At 41.2% G+C, this 12,559-nt stretch overlaps 1 protein-coding gene across 2 annotated transcripts; it reads right to left on the reverse strand.

The window, feature by feature from the left end:
- Positions 1-4,150: 4,150 nt before the first annotated feature.
- Positions 4,151-9,985, reverse strand: ets2 (v-ets avian erythroblastosis virus E26 oncogene homolog 2). Of its 2 annotated transcripts, XM_027017010.2 has the most exons (10): positions 9,753-9,985; positions 9,063-9,128; positions 7,993-8,113; positions 7,614-7,733; positions 7,289-7,489; positions 7,130-7,210; positions 6,721-6,936; positions 6,242-6,502; positions 5,979-6,097; positions 4,151-5,862 (listed from the first exon to the last, which is right to left on the reverse strand). In XM_027017010.2, exons 2-10 carry the CDS (start codon positions 9,120-9,122, stop codon positions 5,647-5,649), a joined length of 1,395 nt encoding a protein of 464 aa, XP_026872811.2. In that variant the 5' UTR covers positions 9,123-9,128; positions 9,753-9,985; the 3' UTR covers positions 4,151-5,646. The 2 variants fall into 2 exon arrangements, with proteins under 2 accessions (XP_026872811.2, XP_026872813.2); XM_027017012.2 differs by lacking the exons at positions 9,063-9,128; positions 9,753-9,985 and having other exon boundaries at positions 7,289-7,529; positions 7,993-8,084.
- Positions 9,986-12,559: the final 2,574 nt, after the last annotated feature.

Genomic DNA, 12,559 nt, shown 5'->3' on the forward strand with positions numbered 1-12,559 from the left:
TCAGGTTGTAAGCACATGGCCACTTGTTCCTTTAATTTATATGTTAATGTCTCAGCTGGGTTGATGGTAATTTGCTACGTTGGTCCTGCGGTCTCAGTAACCGATAAGCACTGAGACCAACTGTAAATGGGAACAAGCTAGCTAACTCACCTACATATATCTAATTGTATACCTACAAAATGTTTCTACTCTGCCCTATAGAATTATGCAGTAGAATATAATAGAATTATATCAAAACATTTTACCCTTGTCTTATTATGCTTAAACTACTAACCTTTGCCTGAGCCACATTAAATGACCCAGGAGAGCCATTATCATTTTGCGTGTTTACGAAAAACGTTGGTCACAGTTTAATAAAACAGTATGATGCAGAGATAGCCATGATACTGTTTATTGTGTAGCACACTAGATAAATACCAGTGAACTGAGCCAGCCACTGACCGGCACTGAACCAACTTTTCCATTCTACCTTTATTGCATTCTTGTGAGCGTTGGTTCATTTCTTAGCTTGTTTTGTATGGCTTTATGAGTCATATAAGTAATTGTTGTTTCAGAGATTGCTGTTCTGTGTCAGCTGTGTCTGTAACAGCATTAAAGAGAGATTTTATGGAAAACTGATTTCTGAAACAAAAATTGGCATTTTATTAAAGAAGATGAAGCCATTTTATAAACAATACCCAATCTTAAAATTAATACCCAATAAATTAAAATGTTAAATTATTCGCAACAAAGAAATGTATCAGACGTTTACTCTTAAAGCTTGTTCCTTGACAAGGAAAAACAATCATTACTAACATTGCAAATTAGGCCAATAATCCATGTACTGAAAATGAGCACCTAGAGTTTAGTTTAATCTAGTCTAATTAAGTTAAACCAGATAGTTTAAAGTCTGTATGAGTTACTGTAACACTAGTCATCTTTTATGCGAGCACTGCGCTCCAAAAAAAAAAAAGATTCAAAGTAGTGTTTAACATTGCTTGATACACTTGAGACCCGAAGTGCTTTTGTATTCTTGAATACGCCAAGCAAATGTTCCCGCTGACTCATTAGAAGCCTTTTACACATTCTCTGGTGTGTGTGTGTGTGTTTGTGTGTGTGTGTGTGTGTGTGTGTGTGAGAGAGAGAGAGATAGAGAGAGAGAGAGAGAGAGAGAGAGAGAGAGAGAGAGAGAGGAGAGAAGAGGAGATGGAGTGAGATAGATAGAAAGAGAGAGAGAGAGAGAGAGTCTGTGTCTGTGTGTGTGTGCATGTGCATTTGTGTTGGGGGGGGGGGGGGGGTAGTGTTAATGTGTGATATCTTGTGCCTTACACCATGAGACTGCTCTGAGGGCGTTCCTGTGATTCAGATGGCCTGGGTGATCTTGTTGTAACACACAGACACACACACACACACACACACACACACACGCACACAGAACTCCTTGGCAGTATCAGGTTCTCTGTTGCAATGAGAGCACTTACTTCTTGACCAGTTTATCAAATATAAATTAAAAAAATAAATAAATAAACAATGCCTTTGAGGCCACTTTTAAAAAATTTCAGAAATGTCAGGTTTGTTTGTTACTGCCTGCACGAATCATCAAATTATTACTGTACTGTGTAATTTTTTCTAAGGGTCAGAATGTAGCAGGATTAAGATGTATCATATTAAGAAGGTATTACCTTTATGTAGCTCAGTCAGTATGAGTTTAAAGTGTATGAGTGATGTAGGTTTGATGGCACTCAGCAGCTGATATGAACATTTTATATGTGAGAAATATTACCAGAAACACCCTGGTGCTATTTTGCATTTTGATATAGACAACCTGATGAAGAGACCATGAGCAGTTGCCTGCTAGATCCTGCTTGTGTTTTTTTCTTTTGTTTTGTATATGCATACATATGTGATACATTCTGTGACCCATTGGACTCATGACAGCTAAAAGCAATTCACAGTGTCAATACAGTACAGTTGCTGGTGTGTGCTGAATAAAGATCACACCTAACATTCGGACACTTTATGAGGACTACAGGAAAGCCTAGAATTCCCAGATAGGTGGGCTTTTTCAATCATCCATTAGCATGTTGTTTCACTGCGCTTTCATCCTATTCAAATTCATTTGTTTAGGCAAGCTTACCGCTTGAACTTTTTTGAAGAACCATAAGATGTTGTCTTTCGTGGACTATAAAGGTTATGTGTAGTGGTGGTGAGGGCAGAAAACAAAAACAAAAACAGGTTTAGCACCGCTCACAGGCAACAGCACATCCAATGTAACGTGTTTTCCTGGTTTTGTTCTTCACCTGAACAGACTTGGACTTTATTCAACCCTTATTTTCTTACATACATAATTATGCTTGAGGAGAATAGTGAGGAGGGTTGTGCGTGTGTCAGAGAGAGAGAGAAATAAAGAATGAACTTTTTATTTATGTGAATCTATTTGTGTATTTGTTTTAAACATTACCATTCAGGTGAGTCCTGTATACACTCTTTGTGTGGTCCATGGACAATATACCAGTTAAAAAGCAGCGACAAGGTAAATATGAATCCTTGAGTGAAAGTATACACATCCTTGGTGATTCTGATTGAGTTAAAGTACAAAAGCAGTTGCTTTTGTGTCCAAAACCCAAACCCTGTGTAAATTAAAATTAAAACTGTTGTGAATATACTGTATTATTAAGACAAACAACAAAAGCACAGTAAAAGGTACATAGCATATGAAGTGTTTCATATTCTTATGAATATTTTAAACTTTAAAATGTAGTGGAGATATTTGTTTTTAACTTCAATACAGCATGGGTAACTGATAAAGGTTGTCAAATACAATAATGAATTACATGTACTTAGTTACTCTCCCCCACTGAAAGGAGGATGTTGAAAGGTCTTCAGTGTCTGCACAGCATAGTTATATGCATCTGCTTCGCGTTTAACATGACTTAAGCAAAAAGTGATTACAACATACACTACCAGCCTACGCCTTATAAAGCTACTCTAACACCAAAGTGCTTTAATCTAGTTACATGAGTAATACTCACCTAAGCATGGCCTATACAATTCATACTTTTGCAGTAGAGATAACAGTGACAGAACAGAGTAGCAGACATTTTATTGCTTTCATTTTCAGCAACGACTATGATTTTGTTACGCTCTGAAAACATTTCCTCCACTGTTTAATGTGAGGTGTGTCATTTACGGAACATGTTTTTGTGTGTTATGGGATTTGCTGTACTAGTATAGCACGAGGATAAAGTCAGACATTTCAAACACTGAGCACGGCACATACCTCTGCCACTCTCTTACCCCACCGGTCACGTGCCGGTGCAGTGTTGACGTCTTCCAGTTTTTCTTCCCTCCCCACCAGGGTGCTTGGCTGCCTTTGCGTGCTGTGTGCATGTGTATGTGTGGGGGAGGTGGTGTCAAATTCTCTGCAAGCGGTTTGGGCACTGGCCGCCAAACGTCGCTCTGAACGTCTTTGTCACAGAATCCCCCATATGTATTCTGCATAGGAGAAGCATCTCAGTAGACAAGGCAGATCTACTCCAGCTAGATTAAAGCGGTTCTGACTGGAGTTGGTAGGTTTGCAGCTGAAGACCAGACACACATTTAGGGGAAAAGAGATTTATTTCACCACAGATACAAAGATGTCATACTTGACGCATGACCAGTTTTGAGTGGCGAAATTGTCACTAATATGTACAACAAGCAACATGTACAAAAATACTAATGTGTAAACAACGATGAGCAAAGAACAGACATGTTGTGGAAAATTGTCAAGTAGTGTGTTTCCATAGTAACCACACAAAAACTTGACAGATGGAAACTGCAGCACAGTTTGGTCACTCAAACATTCCCACGTAGTTCTGAAGTGCTGTTTCCATTATTTCTGACACCACAGTGAAACCACCATGGACCTGCCTCATTAGTGAGCCATAACTCACCTGTGAGACACACATTCTCTGACATTTGCACACACAAATATAATTTGGTGAGTCTTTCTCTTAAGCAGCCTTTAAGGAGCTGTTTTGGGGGTCACAGTTATGCTGCTTCTTTCTGGCCCTCATTATATTTTTAAAAAGGCAGTGTTCAGTAGTGAATTTGTACAAAAAAAAGTTTCAAAAACAATCCACCAGTGATTGCAATACAATTACAGATGATAACAACACAAGAAAAGTAATTAAAGTAGAAAAATAGTTTTTATAAACACATGGAACAAGAATGAGTTTAACATTAAACACAGATCTAAGCAGTTTCACAATGCTTGTTACAGCTGTAACATAACCTTGTTTTGCTTTTCACTACATAGCATTCATATGAATTTTACAGATCACACAATTTGTTGGGACTAGGCTCCCTTTTATAACATGTCAATAACATCTTTTTCATTTTTATGAATTACATCAAATTCATAATTTGTTTTAATTTACATATTTTACTCACTTGCAGAGTAGACAGTATATAGTATCTTCATCATCTTCAATAACTGAGATGCTGCTTAGTGCTAAGAGCAGCAAGTTGGTGTAACAAACACAAGTCTAGTTATCAAAATGCCCTGTACGCATAACCAGCCACACAAAGTAGAAAATAAAGCGTTTCTATTCCAGCTATCAAATATCTGTAGCATCCTCTGAGGGCCTGTATGGCTTTTAATTTATATAAATAGAGCTAAATAAATTGAGACATGTAAAAAGATAAATAAAATTGACACTGCAGTTTAAACATTAACTCTTTAAAACTGAGGCAAATCTTTGCTGTTGTTTCAAAATCTAATACCAATCTTATAAGCGCATCTTATATTCTAATGAGATGCAGTTAACTAATGCAGAATCAATGCACACAAAAACTATCCTCTGTAATAAAATACTGAAATTGGAAGGTTCGTGTTGTCCTCCAGTCAATGACGCAGGCATCAAGCATGTCTCAGCACAGCAGCTATGACCATAACATTGATCTGATCAATTATACATTTTATTTACAATCCAAGAGAATGCAGCTCAGAGTCAGATGGCAAACAAGCTGACAAGCCCACAAGCGGGACCGGCAGTAAAAGCTATGGTCATGTGACCATATGTGGCACAGTGCTGGCTGTCCCTGGTAGCATGCCTGGCACATCAGCACTGAGTTTAAAGCACTTAACAAAGGCAACAGCACTTGGCATTAAATAGTGGTCTCAATACACCGTCTTACACAGGCACCCTCTGAGCTATCTCTACCAGCATATAAAAAAACGCCTTACAAAGAAGCACTCAGTAGAGGTAACTTTGGGTGTAAACATACTCCTGCCCTACCTTTTTATGCCCAGTTCTGATTATTTAAGCGACAATAATGATAATACATGTTTAGAAAGATCATTCCCAAAGATAGCACATGAAACGTATTCAGAATCGGTGTAGCTTAAAGATTGATTGACAGTTGATTTCAGCTCATCCTGGACACTCAGGAGTTTTCGGCACGTCCGTCTCGCCAAAGCACAGTTGCGGGAAATGGCCGGAGGTGCGATTTTCTGGCTCTGGAAAAAGAGAAGTGAGGCTCTGCTCCGTGAGCCAGAGCGGAGTCTTCAAGTGCAACCGCAGACATGGCCGCAGTCCTTTGAGAAAGGCCTGTACGGTGACAGTGGGCTGCCCCCCCCTCTCCGTGGTGTGTGCTCCCCCTCACACAGGCAACGCACCGCCCTCAGTCCTCTGTGTCGGGCTGCACTCCCAACATGCCGTGCAACTCCTCGGCAGCGTAGCCCAGCAGATTCTGCAGGTCGCAGACGAACCGGTACACGTAGCGCTTGCCCATAGTCTTGTGGATGATGTTCTTGTCGTAGTAGTAGCGCAGGCCACGGCTCAGCTTCTCGTAGTTCATCTTGGGCTTGTTCTTGCGTCGGCCCCAACGCCGTGCCACCTGCGGAGCGACATGGAGCCACGTTTGAGATCTCGTGGCAGGCTCGTGAGCTGCTGCATCGATGCTTTTGATTCGTCTTTGTTGGTATTTGTCGTTTTCCACCCCAGCCCTCTTACCTCATCAGGGTCGAAAAGTTTGAACTCCCAGCCGTCACCAGTCCAGCTGATGATACTCTGGCAGCTAGTGTCGGTCAGGAGCTCTAGGAGGAACTGCCACAACTGGATGGGGCCACTCCCTGGATGGCAGGCAGACATTTCGTTACCCTCTGCTCTGACTGGCGCTGTCTAACCTCCCCTGCGCTCAGGCACTTTTTCAGTGTGCCAGCAGTGAAAAAGCCTGTTGACGTTAGAGAAAGTCTCTGATGTTTTTTTTCACCCACCTGTGAATCCAGCAAGCACTGCCGCAGGGATGACAGGCATGCCCTGCTCCAGCGGTTCGCTCTGCTCCTGGACGTAGTCCTTGAAGGAGACCCCCTGCTTGCCCAGGCCCAGTGTTGCCGTACTGTACTCATCATCGAAGCTGTCGTGTGATGGCACGCGTTGGGCGTCGGCAAGAGACGACTGACTGCCCCAGGAGCGTAGGACACCAGCACCTTCGGCACTGTCCACACTCTCCACAGAGGCCTGCTCATGAGATGAGACTACAGCACAAAACAACCAGACATTAGTTTATTTAAAATCAGAGCGGGGATGATGCTTATTATTTATATATGCGTTGATTGTAATAATCTGGTAGGTTTATAGTATGATACAGTCATTGTCATTATCATAATTGTTGGACTGGCAGGACACCTGAGGAAATTACATTTTTACTAAGCAAACATTGGCTTGAGGCAAAACTGAAGACAGAGGTACTCACAGGGTGCGGTGAGGCGTGGAGCTGCTTTGCTTTCCGAGTACTCCTGGCTGATGTAACCGACATTCACTGTACTCAGCTGAGGTTTAGGGAACACTGAGAAGTCTCGGTCAGAGAGCATGTGGGTGGGTTCCTCTGGAGTCGCAAACAATTCCCTCAGAAGACTAGCGCTGCCCTCAGACACCCGGAGCGCACACTGCGTGTCCTCCAAGCCGAAACCTTTGGGACAAACACACACACACTTATGCTATGACTTCTCCACACATACCTGAAAAGTATTCATCTTCTAAAATAACCACCAGTGTTCAGAGGTGTGTACAAAATGACTCCCAGAGTATGGAAGTCAATTTATCATTGGTAAAACTCACTGCATTTATACTGCTTTACAGAAGTTATTTGAAAGAAGTCCTACCGACAGAGTTGTTGCTCATCCAGGTTGAGGCAGTTGGAGCTGGGCGGGAGGATGCTGTGACCTCACTGCTCTCCTGACAGGCTGTGAGAAGACAAAAGTGACAAGGTTGCCAGGGGAACTTCTCAAAACTGCTGGGCGGCAGGGAAAGACGCTTCTAACCTCTCATCATCTGCTCCAGGTGCTCCCAGAGGATATCGCCCACAAAATCTGGGGCCAGGTCTAGGAAGCCCTCCTTCCCCAGGTCACACAGTTCCTGCCCACTCATGTCGAACTTGAAGAAGTTTACGTTGGTGAGGCTGAACTCACTGGAGGCCCAGTGCAGCCACTGCTGGACATGCTGCTTACTCCACTTCCGTGGGTCTGGAGAACCAATGTTTGAATGTAATGTTACCATCACCACCTATTAAAATTCAATTAAATCCAGTATAAATGCTTCACATATACATTACGAATGCAGCATTTCAGTAGGCTGACGGAAACTCACTATTGGAGATGCCACAGATACGCTGAACTTTCGAGAAGCCATTAAAGCTGTCCTTCAGAGCTTGGCTCATTACTGCTTTGCTGCAAGGAGTGAGCAGAGGCACGGAGCATGGTCCCAGTTCTGAGAAACACACACACACACACACACACACACACACACACACCACAACACTGCTGAATGAGTAACTCAGTAATTCTTTTGCATTGGTCTGAAATGCATTGTTGAGGTTATTGTTAATGGGGTCAGTGTTTCTGTTAAAACCGCATTATCTTTTGCTTTGTCGTGGTTCTTCCTGTTCTTTATAACTTCTTAGTGGGGTTGAAATTCTAATAAAAAATTAAGACATAGTTGTTTCTCTTGGTTTATACTAAGGTCTCACCTTGTGAAACACACTCCAGACCTGATGGGACCTCTTGAGCTGCCTGCTCCTCCTCCACTGATGGATAAATCCCAGAGAACAGAGACATAGGGTCTTCAAACAGTTCAAAAGCTGCCTGCCTCTGTAAAATAAAAGTAAATAAGTATTTTAATTATAATAGGTAAGTAAAAAAAATATTCTAATTATTGTGAAGAACACATGAAAAAGCCATTTTATATCTAACTAGAGGAAAGAAGACATTAAGAATGTATTGTTCACTAAGATCTAATTGATAAGTACAGTAATTAAGCTAATAAAACCCAGACAATGAATCATTAAACTTCAACCTGGCTATTGAGACTCGTACTGGTAATATACAGCAGCGGGTAAAACCCAGAGGGCACGCCTTCTCTCAGAACTGACTGCATTGTTCAAACTCTGGATACCAACGTGAACCTTCAGCCAACTCCGGCACATGACCATATTTGGACCTTCCTGTTCCGATTTAGCAATGCTGCGCGTGGGAGTCGGCCGCGCTACATGAATCGAGTTCTCTTCCAATCGGAGAGCAGCAATTATACGCTCTTCAAATCAGGTTCAATCTTATGAGGTTAGATGAGCTCCGACACAGATATTTAAATACAGGTTGCATGTAAGATGTATAATATCATTAAACCTGTGCGAGGGCACAGATAAATACAAAGCCAAATATTACCTACGACAAGCTAGATTTTCTGTAGGATACGTCCATTAACTGATAGGTGTTATGGCAGCTGAAGAATAATTTCAAATTTACACTTACCACACCGGATTCTCTGTACTTAGATTAGTCGCTAATTCTTATGTTAAAATAGCAAGAATTAAAACGCAGCCATCACTGTATCATAAATTAGCCGTGGAGCAAAGTTTAAGGGAGAAAGTCGTGGCTTGGGGTTCAGTTTCACACCTGATTTTTCTAAACTCGTCTTGAAGTGTCAGTGAGGTGTTCATGCAGAAAACATGTATCTGTTAGGTCCAACGTATAAGGCTAAACCGGGGCTAAAACTGTTCCTGTTTACATGTTTTGATACAGGAATGGGCTCAGCCCTTACCTTCAAGCAGCGATAGCCCGAAGACAAGGGGATCACCTGGTCCATGCTGAGGTCGCACATTGGAATCTGGGAATGAATCAAGAACATGTCCGATAACAATCTGAAAATCAGATTCGAATCCCTGATGTCACATTTTAAAAGAGTGAACTTTAAACTAAAATAAGGTGTGCCAAAGAAAGGTCTTAAATAATAATAAGATGATTATCTTTTTTTTGTTTCTTAAACTGTCAAATCTTTGTTAATCTTTGTCACCAGTATTTTATATTTCGGTTTTTAATTGGGAAAGAATTCGGGTATTTCTCACAATTTCACTGGGTCTCAGAAATGACTCATGCCCAGTCGTCACTAGGCGGGCGGTCCCCCGAAATTAGATCAGCGACCACCAAAATGTTAACCACACACATCCCGATCAAAGCATCAATTACATTATGCATTTCTAAAATTAAGTTGTAAAAATCAGTTAGATTGTACGTTGTAGGTATCTCATCCCAATGTTTTGATTTACCTAAACTGCCGCCATCCTATTATTTGAATGCAACAATTTCAAATAGTCTGTGATGTTGGGGGATTTTTATATTGCTTCAAGAATAACACAGTGTACGTATAGAAGCTTTGCGCTGTAATCGTTCATAATATCAAAACACATATTACGCAGTCTCCCTACAGATTACGTAGCCAAAGCTCACTAACCTGTTGATTGTTTCCGAGCCAGCAACGATATATCCAATGCCAATGAGCGCAAAGCGACCAGTTAGTCCTTTTCCGAGTGCTTTGATCCACAATAATCGCGGTATTGAATTAGCAACACAGTACATTAATCTTAGTCCTTTCCTGTGGCTCGATGCGCAATCCGTCTCCTAAATGAAGAAGTGCGTGTTTCTTTTGCTCTTTTGAGAGCGCGCAGCAGGTCGGCGATGGGAGGAGCGAATATAAAAAGTACAGGCGCGGCAACGGCAACCGCGTGAGAATTCGGCAGCGTTGTATACAGCCCTCGTGTTATATAATGGTTTTGTGTGTGTGTGTGTGTGTGTGTGTGTGTGTGTGTGTGTGTTGTATTATTCTTTCATTGTTTTTTAAGGGAGTAGGTTTAAACCAACTATTTTTAAACAGTCTTTATCAGCAATTTAATGGCAACTTTCCATGATTGTTTTAATGCCAAAAACTGCAGCACTCACTCAATAAAGCTTCCTATTCTATCCCAAATATTAAAGGATTTGCAAATGTATGAAATGTTTTGCATTGCACAGTTGGTTTAAAGTGTATTTTTGTAATTCATAATTTATTTTATATTTATATTTGTTATATTTAAAACATTCACTCTAGATTGTTTTGCTAGTGATACAAGGTTAAAATGTAGCATTTCTTTCACCTCTGTTTATGTATGTATGTGTGTGTATGTCTGTGAGTGAGCGAGAGGGATGGGTGGTGGAACGCATGTGTGTATGTGCATAAACAGTTAACACTCTTGGTGAGGAACAGCAGGGGGCGCTCACACCTGCCCTCCCCTGTGTTTGTCACGTCTGTGCTGGTTAGTGTTTGCTATTCATTCATTATGCAGCGTGAATGAGCAAAGCCTTTCCCCGCTTTTGTGCTGCTCTGATGTCCTCCCTGCTAGCCATTGCTCATGCTGGCACCACCCAGACAACCCTCCTCCTCTGTCTGCAGAGACACTGGCACACACTGCCCTTACACCCCCCAGGTTACAACCCCCAGACTAGCTGTAAAATGCTAAAAGGAAATACCAGACATGTTCATTACTTGTGAAGGCCTTGTAATTTTGTTTACTATCTTGTGTCCTTGCGGTACCAAAAAAAGTCAGCCAGACATTTGTGGTTCTTGTGTAGTGGTTCTTGCCCAAGGCTTTAAGCTCATTGTAGATATTGATTTAACTCAGAAAATTCAACCAGGATGATTATTCAACCAGGATGAAAATACAAGCAGGATGAGTCACTAATATTTGTTTAATGTCTTGGCTGTTACACTGTAATAATGGTGCATAGAGATATGACTATAGCAATTATTCACTAGCAATAAAACACCTACATGTATGAACCTCGAGAACAATCATCATTTGGGAAAACAGAGGTGTGCGTGTGTGTGCATATGCGCACATGTGTGTGGTACCTAAAATAGAATTGTACAACACAAGCAAAAATTATATGACATGAATTCAGCAACCTTTTGGTGAACTTACCCAAACACTCCTTCTGTTATTCTGAGACCTGCACAGAGAAAACGGAATAATTTCAGTAGATGAAAACTCACAGCAGGGGAAAAACACAATATTGTGAAGATAGAAATCCTTAGAAGTTATGTTTTCCTTTGGTTTGAAACCTTAGACCTTTGAAAAAGGAGACACACAATACAAAATGTAATAAATCTCCTAGAAAAAGATGATTACACAGGTGGGCCTGTTATATAAACATTACATTTATATAACTCTCCAAATGTGGGACCTGGTTCTTTTTACAGAAATACAGGTGCATGGAGATAGTTCAGGCATAACCATTAGAAAAATACATCCTAACACTTCAAATAAAGTAAAAATAACTGTTTGTACTGGTAAAATAACACAGAGAAATTAGATTTAAATAGAACTTTTTATGATCACGAAGACTTTCATTTTATATAAAGAAATATTACAAGTTTGTGCTTTTATAACTTTCCTTATACACTGAGAATTATGTCAAATATGTTAAATTGGTCTGCAGTATGTAGCATGAACATGACAAAGTCTCCATGTATGACAGGCTCTTGTACCTGTGCTGATTTTTTACTGAGAGAAATGTAAAACCATGTGAAATCTGCAGCCTAAGGCCAAGCACTCTCGATAGAAACGATGAACGCTTCACTCTTGATACTGTTCTGTTTTTCATCACGTTGACTGTTGCTTAGCAACTCATGGCCTTCATCTTCTGTCCATAACAGCAATGTGTGAGTGAAGAGAACAAGTCCCCGAACACACACTGCACACTGCACACACTGTACACTGCACACATTGCACACACCCACACACTATGCACAAGCAATGCACACACACAAATGGACTCACTGCCTCTCCGTTGCACACAGTTTCAGGCTCCCATGCTGCACACACACACACACACACACACACACACACACACACACACACACACACACACACACACACACACACGCACACACACACACACACACACACACACACACACACACAATCAATAAAGGCAGCATCATAAAGCCCACCCCAATACACAAATACTACAAATACACAAACAGCCTTATTTACATTCAAAGCACTGTACAAACATTTGGAAATTAAAAAGTCTCTGCAGCAGATATAGAGAGATGTGCGCATAAGCAGCCAGGTTGAATGTGTAGACAAACGCCTACAGAAAAGCATCCCTCCAAGACAAACCATGCCCCCATGCACTCCAAACACCAGGACTTCTCACTCTGTCCTGGTGGAGCCCAGCTCATATGTTTTCAGCGTCCCACAGTAACACCGCTCATCCTGG

The sequence above is a fragment of the Electrophorus electricus genome, chromosome 17, assembly GCF_013358815.1.
Source record: "Electrophorus electricus isolate fEleEle1 chromosome 17, fEleEle1.pri, whole genome shotgun sequence".
In the NCBI taxonomy this organism is placed as follows: domain Eukaryota; kingdom Metazoa; phylum Chordata; class Actinopteri; order Gymnotiformes; family Gymnotidae; genus Electrophorus; species Electrophorus electricus.